This window comes from Eptatretus burgeri, chromosome 1 (assembly GCF_056783735.1).
Source record: "Eptatretus burgeri isolate ZD-2024b chromosome 1, Ebu_testis_v1, whole genome shotgun sequence".
Lineage (NCBI taxonomy): Eukaryota > Metazoa > Chordata > Myxini > Myxiniformes > Myxinidae > Eptatretus > Eptatretus burgeri.
The window spans coordinates 47,462,681-47,482,984 of NC_140961.1; the positions used below are offsets into that span (position 1 = coordinate 47,462,681).

The 20,304-nt window shown below is 42.8% G+C and overlaps 1 protein-coding gene across 4 annotated transcripts in view; it reads left to right on the plus strand.

Moving 5' to 3' along the window:
• CYB5R4 (cytochrome b5 reductase 4) overlaps positions 1-17,401 on the plus strand; it is a 55,294-nt gene extending 37,893 nt beyond the window's left edge. For 3 of the 4 annotated variants that reach the window (XM_085882839.1, XM_085882831.1, XM_085882855.1), the window contains exons 9-15: positions 2,147-2,179; positions 5,698-5,817; positions 6,267-6,407; positions 7,049-7,195; positions 9,420-9,567; positions 9,925-10,011; positions 11,659-14,502. In XM_085882839.1, coding sequence (XP_085738965.1) covers positions 2,147-2,179; positions 5,698-5,817; positions 6,267-6,407; positions 7,049-7,195; positions 9,420-9,567; positions 9,925-10,011; positions 11,659-11,929 — 947 coding nt within the window. In that variant the 3' untranslated portion in view covers positions 11,930-14,502. The other variant, XM_085882849.1, reaches the window with a different exon arrangement.
• Positions 17,402-20,304: the final 2,903 nt, after the last annotated feature.

Below are 20,304 nucleotides of genomic sequence, written 5' to 3' on the forward strand. Positions count from 1 at the left end.
GGGAGAAGGCTGATTGGTCTATGGTTGCAGGGATCTGTTTTTGTACCTTTTTTATGCAGGGCGGTAATGTTTGCTGATTTCCAAGCAGATGGCAGATGACCTTGAGCAAATGAGAGGGTGAATAGAACAGAGAGAGAGGATGAGCAAGAGCAGTGGAGCAGGTTTTTAGGACACGTGGGCTGATGCCGTCTGGGCCGGTTTCAGAATCTGAGTCGAGGTTTTATTGACAGCAAGCTCTCCACTTTTTCAGAAGAAAAGGACACAGAGTCCAGGGACAGTTGGGTACGATTGGGTAAGGTGGGTCTAGAAAGCGATAGGTTTTGGACACAAAATTTCGATGCTAACACCGAGTTTAGGCATTCAGCCTTTTCACGTGCGGCATCAGCAGTGTGGATATTTTAGGTAAGGGAGGGGATGGAGGGGGAACATACACAAGAAACAGATTTGATTAGATGCCACCAGGATTTGGAGGAGGGAGAGAGATTTGAGAGTTCAGACTTGAGCTTAGAAAGATGTTGTTTTCTTGGTCTCCTGAGGGTAGATACATACTTGTTCCGAGCTTTATGCAAGGAACTGAGATTACCCTCAGTTGGGTTTGCTTTCCGTGAGGCAAAGGCAAGTTGTTTCAGGCCAACTGCCTCGCAAAGCAGAGAGGAAGCAACCCACCCAACTGTCTCACTCGAGTAAAGATGAAGAGACTGAAATGGAGCAGATTGCTGAGATGGGTTGACAGGAAGGAGCAATTTCACATCCTGTACTTGCTCTCGCATGCCCGTTTCTCTGGGCCCCCTTTTGTTTAGAGACCAATTGTAGTACAGCCAATAATTTGACATTCTGTCAAAGAAATTTCAAGCTGCCAGACCAATGGATTATTCCATTCATTTCCCAACCTGCACTGGAGAATCTTTCAATCTTGTTTATCATATGACGATATGTGAAAAGTTTTGAAACAAAGTACTGCATAATTATAATTGTGAATCATTTACCATTTGAACCGAAGTTTACAGGTTTCTAAAAGAATGCGAAATTATTTTGATCTCTTTAAAAACTAGAACGATACTCTGTCGAGCACATACCTCCCCCAGGCCGAACAGTTTACATTTTGTATCCCACTGATCGACCGGATCTGCATCCACACCTTAACCAATATCTAATCAGCTTGTTATCATCACTTAACCAAACCCATCCACCTAGTTTTGTCTGAATCCATCCATAACTTTTTGAGATGTCCTGCTCACAGGCAGACAAACAGGGGTGAAAACAAAACCTCCATCCACCTTCAGTGGTAGAGGTACTAAATAAATAAAGCAGTTTTGTTCCTCACGCATTACGTTTGAGACTCGTGCGATTTGACCACTTGTCACACTCTCAAGCAGATTGCGGTGTATGTCGCAGGTTTGGGGTTGTCGGTATTTCGTCCAAAAAAATTTCATGCAATATGAAGCCAAACATGGCTGATCTATATTAGTCATATCACTGTGGAAATTCCCAATTAATGATCCCCGTATATGCACTGTCCTCCAATTTTCATCCAAAGTGTTGTTTCAGACATAACTGGTAGATTTTTACATTGACTGCATTTCGAGATGTCAACAGTAATACTATGCATTTCAGATACACTGATTTTGGACACTACATTGTGGAATTTTATTTGTTATATTGCATGATGGAAGCAAAGAGTACACTTTTTTTTTTCTTCAAATTTCATCTTATTTTAAGGATTTATATGCAGAAAAGCCAGTCGAATGTACCTATGAATGAGGCCTCCAAAATGTCCCAGATTGCACACATTTGATGACGTCTTGATTTCCAAAATTCTCTGAGAGGGTCGGCCCCTCAGGCCCACTGAATTGCAAGGTGCGTAATGAATGGCACTTATCCACTTGTTTGTAACACCGTCAGTATATTTATACTAATGGAGTCTTCACGTGCCAAAGCACAATCTATAACCAAATATTTTTGAATTCACAGAGATACATCTGTGGCAGTTATCACTTTTTTGAAGGGAAATAAAGCTGATGCCAAGTTATTATTTGTTGGATAAAATCAAGCCCTATGTTGTTTAGAATGTGAACTATTGGATGTTATAAAGTCTCAGTTTACTGCATTTCATGTAAGAATTTCGAAGGACCCTTTTGTTTTACAGAACTCGAGGAGAAGGTAAAGGAAGCCTTTACAGGTAATGGAGCCAAAACCTTTTTCTCTTTTTTTTTTTTTTTGTGTAGTGCTGATGCTCGTGGAGGATCCGGAACACAGAATGGACTAGGACATAACAGAAAGAAAGGAATAGTGGAAAGAGAGGGGGACATGCATCAACAGCAGGGTTGAGGGACAAAATAGGAAAATTGGAGAAATAATGGACATGGGGGATGAATGACAGCAATTGGGAGGACATGGGCGGTGAACAAGATGGATACAGCTGCAACCTCTGTCACATAGTTGAAAGGAAAGACTGGACACTCAGAAATAGGTGGGCTTGGGGTTGGTTGAAGGGGGTAGAAACGATTATTATTGTTATGGATGGGGATGACGTGAGATGGTGGTGAACAGCTGTTTTGAAGCCGTGCGTGGAAGAATGATATTAAAGAAACTGAGGAAGTTGGTTCCACAGGTAGGAAAAAGAGGAACAAATGAGTGGAGATGAGCAGTGAGTCTGTATTTTGTGAGTTTCACCAGAAGGGGGTTGCTGGCAGACCGCATGAGCCCTGCATAAAATTAGGGTGTGGGGAGAAAGGAGGGGGGGTGAGGGTGTAGGGCATTGACAGGGTAGGTGTAAGACCAAAAAGGAGGTGGCATAAGACACAGACCACCAACCTGTCTGCGATGTGAAAGTGATAGGTCCAGAGAATGATCTTCATCACAGGAGATTCCAATGATTTTGAGGGCCTTGGTTTCCAAGGCATCCAGCTGAGCAAGGTGTGAGGCATGGGTGCCAGCCTAGAGGGGAGGGCATTACTCCATTAAGCGGCAGATGTAGGCCTTGTAAGAGTTTTAATAAGGGTTTAGGTGTGCCAAGAAAGGAATTTGTACGATAGAGAATGGCCATTTTCTGTGATGGACTGGCATTAAACGCCAACTTTGAAATGTGGTTTGCCCAAAAAAGATCACGGCTGATCAAGAGACCCCTAGCGTTTAAGTGACTGAACTTCTTGAATAAGATTGTTAACAAAGTAGATAGGAGGGTTTGTGTCTCACTCTTGTGCCTTTAATGCTGCTATCGCTGTTCAGCAACTAAATATTTGGGGTTCTTGACTCTCATTTGGTTGTGAGACTTGAGCGAAATTGGTGAGGAGGGGGCATGGTCCACTTCTACTGGCATTTGTGCAGGATTGAATGAAATGGGGTCCGTTAAAACAGCACGTTCAAATGGGTCGTACTAAACAATGCCCGGACACCACCCAGAGATGTCCGTGGGGGATGGAGAGGGGAGGAGCTTTGGGAGGAGGTACGCGTGAAGGAATGGGAAGGGAAAGGAAGAACATTTTCCTTTAATCATCGAAAAAGCTGCACCAGTGTTCATGCCTTTATTTAATTTCCACACATGCGACACGCTCGAGAATCTCTTAACCTGAGCCGAATTGTGGAATTGATCCTCGTAGTTCCGACTGCTAAAAGAGCGTTTATTTGTCCAATTCACATATTCTTTGACACCCCTTCCTCTCCTTGATCTCTGGAGATGTGAATGATGGTGGAGGGGGTTTGGGAGGAGTATAGCATGAGGGGAGGTGAAGGGAAGGCAGCATAAGGTGAAGGGAAGAGGCAGCGTGAGGGGAGGGGAAGGCAGCGTACCAGGGCATTACTGGGAGAATAAAATGCACCCAAACGGCAATGCTTTCTTATTCACCATTGTGTTCTATTTAAAACCAGGCAGGAGCATTTAAAAATTAAATCCAACGCTGTCCACCTGGTAAAGGCCTGCCTGCATGCATGTATGCTCGCACATGCAGCAAGCTTTGCACCCTTCCAATCGGCTCACTGGATTCGTACATGCTACACTCTGGGAAAGCCATTTTAAATTCAAAACGAAACCATCAGTCCTTAACAGTCCCCACTCCCCCCCTCCATACCTGTTCCTCCAACTGGTCCATGCTAAACGTGCACACCCACCGGCGATATACTCATCCTTTCACCCACACTGCACAGCAAGTCCCGTGTGGCTTCGGCACCGCAGCATGTCCGCTCCCCCACATTCAGAAGCACATGGTTCGCAAGACAGTCGTGTAACCTTAGCCACAGCACCACCCACCATGGACCCAGGTGTTAGTTTGGACCATACGCCCATGAAATCTGCTCACCGCACACATGTAACTAAGCATGCAGGCGCACGCACGCACGCACGCACGCACGCACGCACGCACGCACGCACGCACACACACACAGACACACACACAGACACACACACAGACACACACACAGACACACACACAGACACACACAACGGAGAGTCATTTGTATCCGTGTGTGCTGTCTACCTAACTCTTCATTTGCAGCAACTGCCAACTATTGATATATTGCAGCAACTATTAGTATATTTATATTAATATTTTGGAATGAAAGCAGATCACACAAAATGGTGAAAAAGCAAACTGCGTATGTAATTGGTGAAAAAAGGACTGCTGTGGACTGTATCGCCATGGCTTGCAAAAGCAGCTTGTGGAGCACAGCAATCCCGTTGGTTAATTATTTTTGTTGCACTCAATTAATGTCCACTTTCTGCACATTCCTTAATCTTTTCTTCACTCAATGTAATCATCCGAACAGGAGAAAAAGTTAAGTTTCATACTTTGCTTCAATAAATACACTTTGTTCTAAAAATCGCGAGTTTTTATTAAGATTTTCAGATTTCACTCTAGATTTCCACACTTATTTAGTCCACGAGATCTGATTCTCAAATCCAATATAATATTTTGATTATGTACTTTAATTCGTCCATGAGAGTAGATCGTGCTTCTATGGCAAGGCATGTTTGAATGGGCCGAATCAATATGGTAGCTAAGACCCCTGGGAGGCGAAGTTGGGCTGACCTTGATGGAGGTAAGCTGTTAATTATAATTATCTTCAAAAAGAGGTGTTTAAATTTACCCAAACACCCAATTTTCATTCATGCACTCCCTTGGAATTCTCTCAGTTTGCATGTAAAGTTTGGGGCCCCTATGTTTCATGGTTTTGGAGTTATGGAGGAGACTCACTGACACACACACACACACACACACACACACACACACACACACACACACACACACACACACACACACACACACACACACACACACACACACACACACACACACACACACACACACACACACACACACACACACACACACACTATTTCGCACATTACTCGTATTTTTCACATGTATTCTGCAACTTTATGTAGTTCTGTCATCCTTTTTAATGCAAATACTTTGCCTATTTTGGTAATTTTCACATCCATGGCATGGGTGGGACGGTGGGTGCACCATGTAGAGAAAAAAAATGCTTCGTGTAATGATGCCATAGATATGGGATTTCAACCTGGAATTCAATCATCATGGGTTATATACTCAGGTGCGATTGCCAAATAGGCCAATCTCCATGTTGACTTTCTGAAGCCATGTACAAGGTGCAATGCTGTAGATCGATCCCTGTGATTGGGGATTTGTCACATATAATGACATATGCAGTGTGTTGCATGCATGCTCGTTTCTTTACCAGTGCGAGTCGCTGAGGCCGTGGGCCGTGTGGAGGTGAAGTTACTTAAGGTGGTTCCTGGAGTGATGTGGAAGTCGCTTGGAAGACCTCGGGCTGAGCACAACACAGAGGCAATGGAGCGAAGTGAGCTCCACCAATGTTTCGTTTTGGTTGTTTTTCAACCATTGTTTGCTGTATTCATGTGAGGGCTTCTTAAAATGTATTTTGAGTTTCCTTCCTTTGGCAGTCTCTGAAACAATTGTTTGCTTGATGTAGATTGCCCACTTGTTGCATCCCACTTTGTCAATTATATTGTTATATCTTTGGGGAAATTTGGAAGTGTTTAATATCCTTCTATCAAGTGTTCCCAGGCTGGCTCGATCATTTTGATATTAAGAACTCCATTTTAACTTTGCGTGTCATTTCAAACTACCGCAATCTTTGTTTTCCTATTCCGTTCCAGTGGGTGAAACACATGTTCCTGATGTTGGAGTTATGTCACCGCTGGGTTTAAAAAGAGATATTCTGTTATGGATCATCATAATGACAATAGTAGTAATCGTACAGCCTGTTGTTATGCTCATTATGTGCAGCTCCCGTTTTTCAAACGTGGCGTGTGAAGTCTCGCCGTTCTCTCACGCATGATGTTTTCCTCCTGAGTATTCTACCTCCACCAGGCTGCCACCTATTTGTTCCCCCTGGATATCATGTCTTCTTGCGCATCCTCATGGATGGTATGTTTGCTTTGCTTGTTTGTTGTTGGTTTTCCCCAAGTACACCTTTTCATATTGAAAAATAATGGACTTCTGCTTCTTTGTTTATTTATTTTTATACATGCTCATGATTAATGACAGACTGAGACAACAGCAGACTGTAGGATACTTGTGGCAATGGTGGACACAATCCTGACAGATGAGGCTAGACAGACAGGAAAAGGCAAGTTGCATTGACATATTATGCGGTACGGTAGCTCAGTAGTTGTCTGAATTTTATGTGTGTCACTGTTGACTTTCATGAATTCTGTTGTGATGCAATGCCGCAGGGGGAGCTGTGTCTTGTAACAAAGTGGGTTGTTATTTTGTATGTTAAAGAATGTAGTGTATTTTTCAGAGTAGGTCATCATTTGCTAGTGCACAGGCCAAATTTGCTGCTTTGCATTGGCTGTATAATTAGCATTACCTGAAGTTGGAGAGAGGAATGGGGTGTGGATATAGCACAGTCACGATCGGCCAAAAATCCATTACCTGTTCATCAATTACTTTCTGGTACCTTCTAACATGAGATGATGGTGAACCACAATATTTAGGAACTGCGGGCAGCGTTGTTAGAGGACATAATGTGGAAAACTCTTCCAAGCCCTGTCTGTTGTGTACAGGTGTTGTGATTACCAAACCTTACACACCAGTACCGGAGAGGCTATTGAGCATTCCAGATGAAGGTGCTGCCACAAGCATGCTCCACTTTGCGATCAAGGTGTATCCTGATGGTTCCTTTTCACCGGTACTTCACAAACTTTTACCAGGTATAGTTTGCTGAGGTGCTTGTGCTCACTTTGTTTGGAGCTGCTTTACTCGTCGTTCATCAGGCATTTCATTAAGCACATTCGCAATCCATGCAGTGGGGAAACGAGCAACATGAAGGTACATATTTAAAGTCAAATGAGCCTTAAAACTCACCCCATATAACAGGTAGCTACAAAAAGCAAGCGCAGTTTGATAGGCACTCTGTTTGCATTTTGTTTTGTGCTATTTGTCCCCTGTACCTCCGACCTTGTGGGAAGGGTGGGGGGACATAAAATGAGTTCCGTAAGAGTGACTGATCATCTGTCCATGTGCTTTTGTGTATGCGGTATTTCAAAAATCGTTTAACATTTAGCTTTCTAATTGCAGATATACAGGTAGTAGACAAAAAAAAAATCGAAACACCAATGTAGAGTCACTTAATAGAGCATTGGGCCACCACGTGCGGCCAGTACGGCTTGTATGCGCCATGGCATAGAGTCCACCAGCATCTGAAATTCTACAGGAGAGATGTGGCATCATTATTCCACTAGAAAGTCAATCAACCCACACCTGTTTTGTGGAGGTGGAAAGCGCTGTCTCAGCCATCATTCCAGAATATCCCATAAATGCTTAATTGGGTTCAGGTCTGGTGATTGAGAAGGCCATGACATGTGGATATAGCATCAGTCATGCACATCAAACCATTGGGTGACCACACATGCTCTGTGGATGGGAGCATTGTCATCCTTGAAGACACCCCTCCCGGCAGGAAAGAAATGCTGCAATATGAGGTGGTGATGATCTCTCAGTACCATTAAGTAGCGATTGGTGTTGACCTTGTATTCTAAAGGAATGACTGTACCAAACCATGCCAGGATAATGCACCCACAACATTGCAGAACCACCAAAACCCTTCACTGATGGAACCACTGATGGAACTCAGGGTTGTGGAGTTCTTTCGTTTGGCATCACACGTGCACTTGTCTGTTTGTCGAGAACATGGTGAAGGATGATTCATCTGATCATATCCCATTTTTACACTGCTGGGTAGTCCATTGCCTGTGCTCTTTGCATCACTGGAATGGCAAACGTGCATTGCCATGTGTGATGAGCGGTTTGTGCACTGCAACCTGACAATGGTATCCTGCTCTGTGGAGTTATCGCCGGACCGTTTTTTTTTAATGAAACTGGCTGCTCATGCCCAAGGTTGAAATTTAGTCAGTTGGTCTGCAGTTGCTTAACCTATTTTTCTTCGCACTTCAAATTAATGCATGTATATCACGATCTTGGAGTATGCACTTCTGCCCACTGTTGCCCTTTGCTGATGTCTTTCCCTTGGATTCCATGCCGACATCACCTCAGACACCATTGCTCGTGAAACATCAACAAGTTTAGCTGTCTTTGTCACTGAAGCTCCTGCCAAACGTGCCCCAACAATCACCCATCTTTCAAAGTCACTGAGGTCTCCTCTTGTAGCCATGCTAGCCATAATGAAAGGCAACCAGGCCTGTGCAGCATTTTTATACATGACCCGTAGCTGTTAGGATGTTATTTGCTTAATTAACATATTGGCCACACCTGTGTGGAAGCCATTGCTTTCAATATATTTTGTGTCCCTCACTACACCCGGTGGTTCCATTTTTTTGTCCACTACCTGTATATTCTTCATGACATTATCTCAACCTGATTCGATCATGGTTGTGACTGGCTGAATTATGTTGCCATGGCAACCTCCCAGTAATTTGGACTTTTTTTTTACCATATTTGTGAGGCTGTTGCCCTTTTCTTGTTAAAGTGTGTGTGCATGCGTGCGTGTGTGTGCGTGCGCACCAACCACCAAAAAGGCTGGGGACCAAGAGTATCGACTCCTTGTTGTCATTTATTACTCCACAAATCTTGTCTTTTGCCCATGATTTCCTCGAGTTGCCATGCATTCTCACCAATTAACACCTGTGTAACTGAATTTTAACAAGGAAACCCAATAACACCATGTTGGAATATACCTCCAAGTCTGTGAGAACTCAGAATCGCAACATCCGTGAAAGCAATACTTGATGATAAAGGCCTAATATCCTTGTGTACACTAGTTTGTGTGTCCCACAAGTTCATCATTACTTGCTGCAAACCTTAGAAAGGTCATCCTGACGAATCAAGTAATTCTCTGTCCGAGGAGATCCCAATTGTGTTTTGTGTACCACGGAGCACGATGTATATATATACTTCAAGCTGTTACTGGGCTTGCAGGGAACGATCTGTGTGTTGGAGGCTTTGCGGGATCCTTTCACACATCCTCCCTGACCAATGTCACGAAGCTTCTTCTGGTAGCTGCAGGTACGGGGATCACACCCATGGTGGCACTGCTGTCTTCCATAAGAGCATCTTCATCACTCCAGTAAGTCAACTACTGAAAGCTATCAGGGTTGCAAAAGGAGGGGGAGAGTGATAGGAAGCTTTATTTAAGAGTATCCACAGTAGGTAAAAAAATGCATAAAAGGGGTGGGTTTGGTGACAATCAGATGTTATCTGTGGAACATTGGGATGATAAAAATAATTGCTTTGATCTGCTTTCGGTTTCTTTAACATGGAAGCCAACTTTCTGTAGTTTAGTGTTTTAAAAAATAAAAAAAGTTGAGGCATTTTGGCAAAAAAATTAGATTTACTTTATTTTAAAGACTTGGCCAGTACTATGTCAGTACTTTGAAAGCAGAAGCAGGATGTTTATTTGCTGAAATGTTGCTTGCCTTTACAGGAAGCTTTGTCTGCTTTTTTTCAACAAGAAAAAGTGTGATATCATTTGGAAAGAAGAACTCGATGAACTCATTTCAGCAGATAGCAGGTGCATTATTGGTTCCAATTGCAGTGGTCAGGTAGGAAGATTATTACTTATCGTGTTTTATTTTGCTGTCATTGTACTGGCCCTTCAAGTTTAAACGGTGATGTAAAGCTCATGTGGAAGCTTAATTGTAAACTAGACGCGTATTTTATAACCGCAAGCAGTTATGCCGAGGCCCAAGCCACCCCACTTTGATCGGACACGTTACCCATGACGTTATATTTATAAAACTGAATTCAGAATGGGTAGTTGATCACATATTTAAAGTTTCGTATTGAACGGATAAGGATTATTTTTCTATCCAATATGGCTGCCAGACCACGTGACCATCCATCCATCCACTGGGACCATACTCTCTGCAGAGCGTTGGTGCTGCCTAAGCAGTCTCCTTGGCTATTGGTTACAATTCTGGACGGGTCGCCACTCCGACACAGGATACCAGCATGCTGGCACTCATTTTGCCAACCTCGGAAGGATGACAGGCAGAGTCAACCCCACCTGGTATTAATTCAACAGCCGAGTGGGATTTGAACTCAGGATCCTCAGATCCTAAGCCCACCACCCCTAACCATTAAGCCAACACCAGGCATACCACGTGACCGATGACGTTTTTAACTTACAAAACTATATTCTCCATGGCTATTCGATCATACATATTACGTTTCACATCCTTTGCTTGAGCAATTTGAGAGAAGTGGATTTTTAAAGGTTTTACCTTCAATCCAGCATGACTACCAGACCATGTGACCGATAGCATTTAATTTTTAAACCTATATTCCCCATGTCTAATCCATCATATGTGTGAAGTTTCACATCGATCAGTGAAGCGGTTCAAGGGAAGGAATTTTTTTTAACGTTTTTGTTCAATCCAATATGGCTGCCAGACCATGTGATCAAGGATGTTTTCGTTATCACTTGTGTAATTAAATCACTTGCAGGACAATAATATTAGAAGACATCAATGCACCTTTACATTAATTGACAGACAATGGACACATCAACACAGTACATGAGATTTGAAGTTGAAATCCCAACCGTGTGAGTGTGAGTGTGAGTGTGAGTGTGTGTCAGAGAGACACAGACAGACAGACAGAGATATATATATATATATATATATATATATATATATATATATATATATATATATATATTATACACACACACACACACACACACACACACACACACACACACACACACACACACACACACACACACACATACAGGGACCATACTCTGTGCAGAGCGTTGGTGCTGCCTAAGCAGTCTCCTTGGCTATTGGGCACAATCCTGGATGGGTCGCCACTCCAACACAGGATACCAGCAAGCTGGCACCCATTTTGCTGACCTCAGAAGGATGGCAGGCGGAGTTAACCCCACCTGGTATTAATTCAACAGTTGAGCGGGATTTGAATTGAAGACCCTAGGATCCAAAGCCTGCCACCCCTAACCATTAAGCCAACACCAGGCAAAGTGCTTAGAGGTGAAGTGAATAGCAAAAAAGCCAAGAAAAAGATGAAAAACAAATAATACAATTATCTTTTTTTGTTATAAATTTTCAAATGACAAAAAAGATAAATAATGAGGACTTAAAAATTGTTTTTGTTCAAAGCTTCATTAAAATAATTTGAGGATGCACGCACATTGCAGGGTTCACATTCACCACATTCTCTCACAAGAGGAGGGGGAGTGGAGTGGGCGACGTGGAAAAGTGAACAAGCAGTTACTCAGCGAATTTCTGCCAAGGCCAGAGGTTGAACACATCCCAACTGGAGCAGAACGAGCATCACCGGCCCGTCGCTTGGCATGCGTGTGTGGTCCTGACATGTTCACGGAGTGCAGCGTAAAGTATGTGGATCAGAACCTTGTATCGCTAAATGCAATGACGCATCCTTTGCACTCGAGTTTACACATGGAATAAGGGAAACTGAGCATGATTATTGAATAACAACTAATCACCTTTAAAGGGAGCAAAGGTAGAGATCAGCACCCTATCGAGGGGCCTGCGGTGCATTTGATTTTATAAAACCCCCCTCTGATGATATCGGCGATTGCGCTTGTTTTCTATGGCAGCTGCATTTTGTATTCCATAGTGTAATCACATTTGGAATTTTGTTTTTCGTTGACACCTGTGGTGTGTCCTCATAAACACAAAGGTGCTAAAAAGTGGCACGAGCCTCATTGCTTCTGAGGGGTTCAGTTGTAAAGGCTTTTAAGGAAAGTTGTAGTCCATTGTGTACCGATACCTTGCAAAAATCCTAATTTCTCCAAAAGCTATTTCCAAATCAGGAGATGGGCATTGCCTGTAATGCAGCTCCCACTGGATGAGCAGCCTTCGTGGGACTCTCCCAGTCACTCTTCAAATATACAATGATTAGCAGGGGTACCCGGCACTGCCAGGTCCCTCCTCCAGCCCCTTCCCCTCCCTCCTCCCACAAAGGAATTTTCACAGGGGTTTTCACCACGTTTGGAAAGAATAAATAATTAAAATAAAACCCGATTTTGATTCCGACCAACTTCTAACTTGCCACATGTCGTGTCAAAATCTGCCCCCGAGGGACAAATTCATTGATATGGCCACACTAAGTCATCTAGATGTTTATCCTCATCGCCATGTAATGAATCCGGGGTATGTTCAGTTCCTAAGTTTGTTGTGCAATGCCTGCCAAGTGCCTTAACCACTCAATCCATTCAAAACCGTTGATAAGGAACGGCTGACTTGGCAAGAGCTTGCTAGCTGCTTCGTAACTGAACACACCGCTGGACATCTCGACAGCATACAGTACATACAAAACGCTGACAAAAGGAGTTTTTTTTTTAATTCAAAATTAAGGACTTCAAATATTAATCATGACTATTTTTGCTTTAATGGAAATGTACCTTGTTCAGTTTTCAAAACATTGTTTTAGTTTTTAAGTTGTACATAAACTCAGAGGTGATGTTGAGTGTACGAAAGTGGATGTGTACATTTCATATAACTTTCAAGGGTACGTGTACATAACTTCTTTAAAGTGTACATAATAAATATCTCTTGGGAATTTCCCTGGCAGCCTCCCAACTAATTAATTACGGATGCATTTCACTCTACCAAGATGATTTTCTCTAATGTTTGTTTATTTACTTCACATAATATGTGAATTCCATGTCCATCAGTTTGTTTATAAGCATTGAAAAGTCAGACAAAGATTACACAGGCCTATGAACTCTCAGAGCTATGCGGAGCAAAAAATATGGCTGCGATGTCTGAGCGGCTGAAGCGAAAGGTGTGGTCTCGCTAATAGGTGGTGTTTGTGACCCTGGGGAAGAGAGGGGAAGGCCTGGCCTGTAGAATGGGCAGCGCTTATGACCCACAGTCATGAACTCAGCTTTATATATGATTACAATGGAGTGAACCTCAGAAAATGCACTTAAACAGCCTTTTGTACAATGTGCAGATAAGCAAAGATAAGAGTGTCAAAGAATAGTAAAAAAAAATCGATTGAAAATCCCCCTTTCCTCTTAACAACATTTGATGAATTAGCATCTCGTCTTTTTTATTATTGCTTGAACAGTCGATCCATATCGTGTTTTAGATTGTCGTCGGGCCTTAAACGCAAAATGATTTACTTGGTATTTCAGAGATTATGGCACAAGTTGTGATGCATTTTTGGTTCACGAGTCAGGAAGTGACCACTATATTCGTTATGGGTGTCTGTCTGTCTGTCTGTCTGTCCCGAGCATAGCTCCGTGGGTTTTGATCCGATCCTGATAAAATTTGGGTGGGAGGTTTATATCATGATCTAGTTGTGTTTTCCTGAGAATGGGCGTGCTGCGCCCATTATGGGCGGAGCCACGCCCAAAAAACGTGTTTTTAGGGGGTAGCCGGTTTCAAGTTACATCTTCTCCGAGGGGGTTTGTCGAATCTGGCAGGGGTTTTCGGTATTTGGTTAGCCCAATGGCACCTGCATAGCCTCACGGAGCTCAATTTTTCATTTTCGTCACAAGGTCACGAACTTAGAAAATGTCAAAAAAAAATCAATAAATTGGGCATCGAGCTCCTCGGGTTTTCAACTGTTTTGAATGAAAGTTGGTATGCAAGTAGTGCTCTTCGAGTACTACAACTTTCATCATTTACGTTTTTCCCGATTCCTGCCAGTTTGCCCGTGGCGTCCCCTCGAAGGTCAAAAAAATAAAAAAGGTGAACCGTGTACATTGCTCGTGAACCATCGCTGTCTCCAGACTTGTTGTTTTTCCTCTCACTGTCATTGGGCTCGGCATCGAGGGCCTTGCATATTAATTTTGAGGCTTTTATGCTTCAAGACTTTTATGTTCAAGACTTCAAGCGTAAAGACTTTTATGCTTCAAGGTTCCTCACAAGTGGAGATGCAGAACTTGGTTCGATCTCAGCCTGGTTCCAGCTCAGAAATGAGAATTAATTAGTGGAGACAAAACATAAAATATCTGCCACTGTTACAACTTGCTACTGGACACATATCATGACAGGAATCTTTGTTTCTGCAGCTTTCTGACCGAGCTTGGTTGCGGTTCGGAAGAAATCTATGCTTTCAGGGGCTGAAGCAACAAAAGAGAAAATGCTACCCCCATGAAGTCCTTGGAGAGAGTCACTGGTGTCCAACTGTACTGCACATTGGCTTATAAAATGGGAAGAGTTACTCTTGTTCACCTGCACTGATGTGAAAACACAGGACAATCAATAATGAGATGACGACATCTGTCCCACTGGATTGTGTCACCCTTCCGCTTCGGGTGTTTTTAATTCCCCTCTTCGCTGAAACAAACTTTCTGTATTGAAGGAAATTTAACAACATGATTTGCACACAGATGTAAGCTTGGGTGTTTTCTTGATAATCTCATTAGATTTGTCAGGTGGCCACAAGACGGGTCATTTGTGTATTGCTGCATTGCCAGCAACATGTGAGCGGTTGTTCTTTAGTGTTTTGGGACACTCCATACTTGAGAAGTCAGATTGAACCAGCTGTATGGATGTTAAAAGACCCATGTGGGGATATTTTCATGACTTGACCGCCGTTATTATGGTGCTATTGTAAATACATTGTGCTTGTTGGTTTATCGATTGGGAAGATGATGTGATATGTCTCATTGTCATTGGGTTTGGCATCGAGAGCCTAAGGTATTAATTATTATTTTGTGTTCTTTTGCACATTTCGTGTTCGTGTCAAGCCAAATTACTTCTTATGCCTGTGCTTCCTTGTATCAGGTTTAGCACCACCTACCCCACCATGTCCTCAGACCAACTCGGATCAGTGCTCTCATAATACCTACAGCCATGTCATTCACATTCCACAAAAGAAGCACGTATTGCGAAATATTTGTAGGTTTTTAAAATATAGTTGGTGTTACTTTCACAAATTATTTACATACAATAATGATATGAAGCCATGTGACTTTTAGTGGGTGTCCCATGGTGATCCATGGGAATCTCCAGGAAATAGAGTACTTTGAAGTTGTGGTTGTTTGATTGTGCTTTCTGGTTATGGCTGATAGACCCTCCTTGAGGACCCACTGTTTTTGTTATTTTTGAGGCACTAATAATGACAGACAATAATAGCACTTCTTATTTTGCATGCAGCACATGGCTCTGAGTAGCATCATTGGCTGAGAGCATGGCTGTGCCACTGATGTGGAACACTATAGGTTAGGGCAGGGATTTGGAATTTATTCAGGGTGCCGTCGATAGCTCGCCTCCTCTTCACGAAGGATACACCGTAGTATCTTTAATGTCCACCGACTAATGCTGGCAGACTGGATGCCCTGTTTAATGTCCATGGGAAGGACGGTACACATATTGATGCCTCGCCCTGCCTGCGAGACACGAGCATGAGTGTGTAGCTGGGCCGAGCTTCGAACCCAGGCAAGATGGCTCAGAGGTGAAATACTGTAATAGTACTACATGGATAATCCATAAGTGACGGTAGATACTGTGAACAACTATATTCAGGGTGGCCATAAAGTCTGGAAACAGGCGAATATACATTATAAATGGTTTATTGACATTGCATTACAATAAATGATACGTTCAATGACTACATGACATGTTCAATGACATTACATGACATGTTCAATGTGTTGTCCCTCATGAGAAATGCACAGTTCAATGTGCTGTGCAAAATAGTAATGAACACGGTGCATTAATGCAGCACTTCCATCAATCCCTGCACATGCATCCGTGATGCGTTTCCTCAGATGATTCGTGTCTGATTTTCACTCAATAAACCTGCACCTTCAGCCTACATGTGAGGGACAACACATTGAACATGTCATGTAATATCATTGAACATATCATGTATTGTAATGTCGATAAACCATTTATAATGTATATTCGCCTATGTTTACAGACTCTATGACCACCCTGCATTATACTGGTGGAGTGTGCTTGCATATTGCAAGCAGGTAAATAAACCAATGAAATGAATGAATGAGTAGTATGAGCTCTTTGTTTTTGTGCAGTCCAAGCTCCACTCCTCTCCAGGCTGAGGAACTGATGTCAAAGCTCCGCCTCTCTTTTGGCTGACACAGTGAGCCTCTGCCGGCCGACTTTTTACGGATATTTTTGTTTTTGGCCGAGGGAGTGAGCCTCTGCCGGCCCACTTTTTACGGATATTTTTGTTTTTGGCCGAGGGAGTGAGCCTCTGCCGGCCCACTTTTTATGGAGATTTTTGTTTTTGGCCGAGGGAGTGAGCCTCTGCCAGCCCACTTTTTACGGATATTTTTGTTTTTGGCCGTGGCAGTGAGCCTCTGCCGGCCCACTTTTTACGGATATTTTTGTTTTTGGCCGTGGGAGTGAACTTCTGCCAGCCCACTTTTTACGGATATTTTTGTTTTTGGCCGTGGGAGTAAGCCTATGCCGGCCCACTTTTTATGGATGTTTTTGTTTTTGGCCGTGGGAGTGAGCCTCTGCCGGCTGACTTTTTAGAGATATTTTTGTGTTTGGCCAAGGGAGTGAGCCTATGCCAGCCAACTTTTTACGGATATTTTTGTTGTTGGCTGAGGGAGTGAGCCTCTGCCGGCTGACTTTTTACAGATATTTTTGTTTTTGGCCAAGGGAGTGAGCCAATACTCGCCAACTTTTTACGGATATTTTTGTTTGCCTATTTTGTGATGTTTTTTTTTTCACCTAAAATTGTGGCTTTGAATTACATCAGTACAGCAAATTTCAACTTTCTAGCCCACCTAGAAAGTACTAAACATTTATATGAGTGAGTGGTTGGAAAGAGTTTATATATTTGATGCACCCCAAAACGATTTGTAAATTATTTTTATGGCACAATGTTGAATTGTTGAAACTTTGTATTGTATTCTTATAAAATCTGTTCCAGAAGTGTTCCAAGTTCAAAAGCTGTTGTGCATTAGAGAGGCACATCGACGTTTAAAATTATTTAAAAAAAGAAGAAATCAACCTTTGCTTTCACAACATTGCAGTGCAATAAAGTGTTATCAATGTGGGAACTGATGGAAAATTGTCATTTATTTTTGACCTTGCTCAATGCAAGAGCTGATATTATTGGAATGCATCAAGCTGGAACATTTATCAGGTTGCCATTTTGCAAAACATTGGGCAACAATCCATAGCTCCTCAGCCTCGTAATGACATTCGTGTGCAAAGACCACTCCAAGAGAACTTTGGAAAAACACTATCCAAGCTCGGATAACGAAGTGTTGTCAGCAGTTTATAATTCCATCTGTCCATAATATTTAGCCACTCTCCTCCTCCCATTAGTTTATTGCGAACTAGTCGCAGGGAGTTGATGAGCGGTTATGCTGCCTTCACGATGTTGATCGGCAGAAGAAACCGATGATGCTTTGATAGGACTAGGGTGATCAAACTTTATAACTTTGATATGTGTGAGTCAAAACAACAGTGTCAAGCCATTCTTGTTTGTTGTATTTAAAATCCTACTATTAATTTGCAATTGGTCACTGTCTTTCTTTGACACCAATACAAATTTTTATTACAGACCCGAGGTGTCAAAAAGCTACATTTATCGAGCATTTTCCAAAGGAGCACCCACCACCAGTAGAGCATTTAAATTGCAGCAGATGTGGCAATAAATGTGAATTGTTGCTCCCACCGTGCCGGCTCTGAATTTTTGCCATCGCCATTTCTATCGCTACCCCGTTTAGAATCCTGTGCGGGCACGGGCAACTTGCTAGTGTACAGGAATGAGCATTTTAAGGCCAATCGGATGAGAATCATGATTGGACTATTCACAGAGGCCAAATGTCAGGGTGTGGTGCTAAGGTATATAGATTACACGTCATCGTCAAGGCATCTTTGAGTGAATGAAGAGTTGCAATTGAGGGATCGACATTGAACCACGGAAAGGGGCGTCTAAGAGCAGATGGTTAGAAAAAATGAAGAAACTGGGTGGAACCAATATAACAAACCTTCACGATGCTGCTCAAGATCGCCGAAGATGGCAAAACATCGTGAGAGTCGCGATAGGTCTCGGACATGAGACGATGGAAATCATCATCATCATCATGTTACTAAAATCAACACAAAACACAGAGGTAAGAATATGTAACCACTTTGTGCCAGATTGTTAAAGTGAGTTTCCTTCGCAAGCAATCATGGACTGCAGTGTTCACTGAAACAAACATATTTGATGTGGAATGCTGAGAATGGGTGGATGGAAATATACTGTCTCGTGGTTTGCTCGGAGTTCAGACCAGTGCATGTTGGTCGACAATGATCAATGGACATTTGAGTCCTCCGGCTTTTTCTCATGAGGTGCTTGGCTCTCTCTTCTTCAACGGCCCCAATTATCCCCACCTTGTGGGGGTCGACCGGGGACCGTTTTCGGCCCAAGTCTTTCAGGAACTGGCAGGCCAGGCCCGGAATTTTATTGAAGGAGATTAAGGCAGGAACTCTCATTTGTTCAGGGGTCCTGGCGATAACTCTCGAACTCATTGCGAAAACGTGTGTGTGTGTGTGTGTGTGTGTGTGTGTGTGTGTGTGTGTGTGTGTGTGTGTGTGTGTGTGTGTGTGTGTGTGTGTGTGTTTTTTATTTTATTCTGACTGACTCACTGACAAGTCTGACTCACGTTGTTGTTCTTCATCTTCTTGTGGACTTTTTTGTTTCACAGCCTACAGTTTTCATCGAAACTTCCTGAAACTTGGCATATATATGTAAAAATACCCTGCGCAGACAGTAACCATCTCCGATTTTGAAAATTCCTCCAAGAAAAAAAAGTTATGACGTCAAAATATCTCCGCTAATGGAAATCGCCTAAAACATTATCTCTGAAACTAGGCAAGCTTTTTGAATTCTGTTTGCGGGAATCGAACAGGGAATTAGCAGATGAATTTATCGCAAACCTGATACATCACAACGACGTCATATTCGTTTTTATGACGTCATCATTAAGAGGATCTTAGCTCATTTGAGCTTGTTTTTTTCCCCTTTTTTATTCTGTGTGTGCTGGCGGGTCTGAGTTCAGTCAGACTGTCCAGATGTATTGCTCTTCTCTGATTTGGACAGTATGACTTCACATCAGTGCAGGAGTATGAATCCTGAAATGTAAACCAAATATAATTAATATCTTGAATTTATCAAATATATTTTATATGGAAAAAAAATTGTTCCTTTGAGGAATCTCACCACCCTCCCCTCACCCCTCCCCCCTCCCCCTTCGATTCGATACAATGTTCGTAATCGATGTCCTTCAGCCAGGCAAGCTATATAACCTGAGTGATGTCTTCGCAGTTAAACGACATTCAAAGTTGCCAAATGGACGCGGCTCTCACGGATTTCAGAGCATGGTAGATGCTGTGGCCAGGCCGAAATGCTCATCAAGGGTTTCCTAACGAACCTCTAATGGAGTCGTCATTTCGTGTTCGTGTCCAAAATACATGGCGCTCAAAGGGCTGCCAAGTCATTAGCGTTTGATGTGCAATGTCAGAAACGAAATGCTCCATAGTCCCTTGGGCTAAATCACAGCAACCTTATCCTGAGCCAAGTTAAAGTGGGGAGGGGTAAGTAGGGGTGGTGGGATAAGGTGGGGGGGAGGGGGATTAAGTGAGTGAGTGAGACATGGGTGGAAATGCAGGCAAAAGGAGATACAAACAAATAATTCTGCTCTTAGAGCCTTGCATTGTGTCTGTGCACCATGTGTTATGGGTGTTAGCTTGTTGCATAACACTACCCAGTGGATTAATATTATACTACAATACTCTGTACATGTATATCCAGGGTCACTTTGGACCCACATGTGGTCGGATGTGCAACATTGCTTATTTGCATTAACGCAGACTCTGTGTCCTTTGGCATAAGC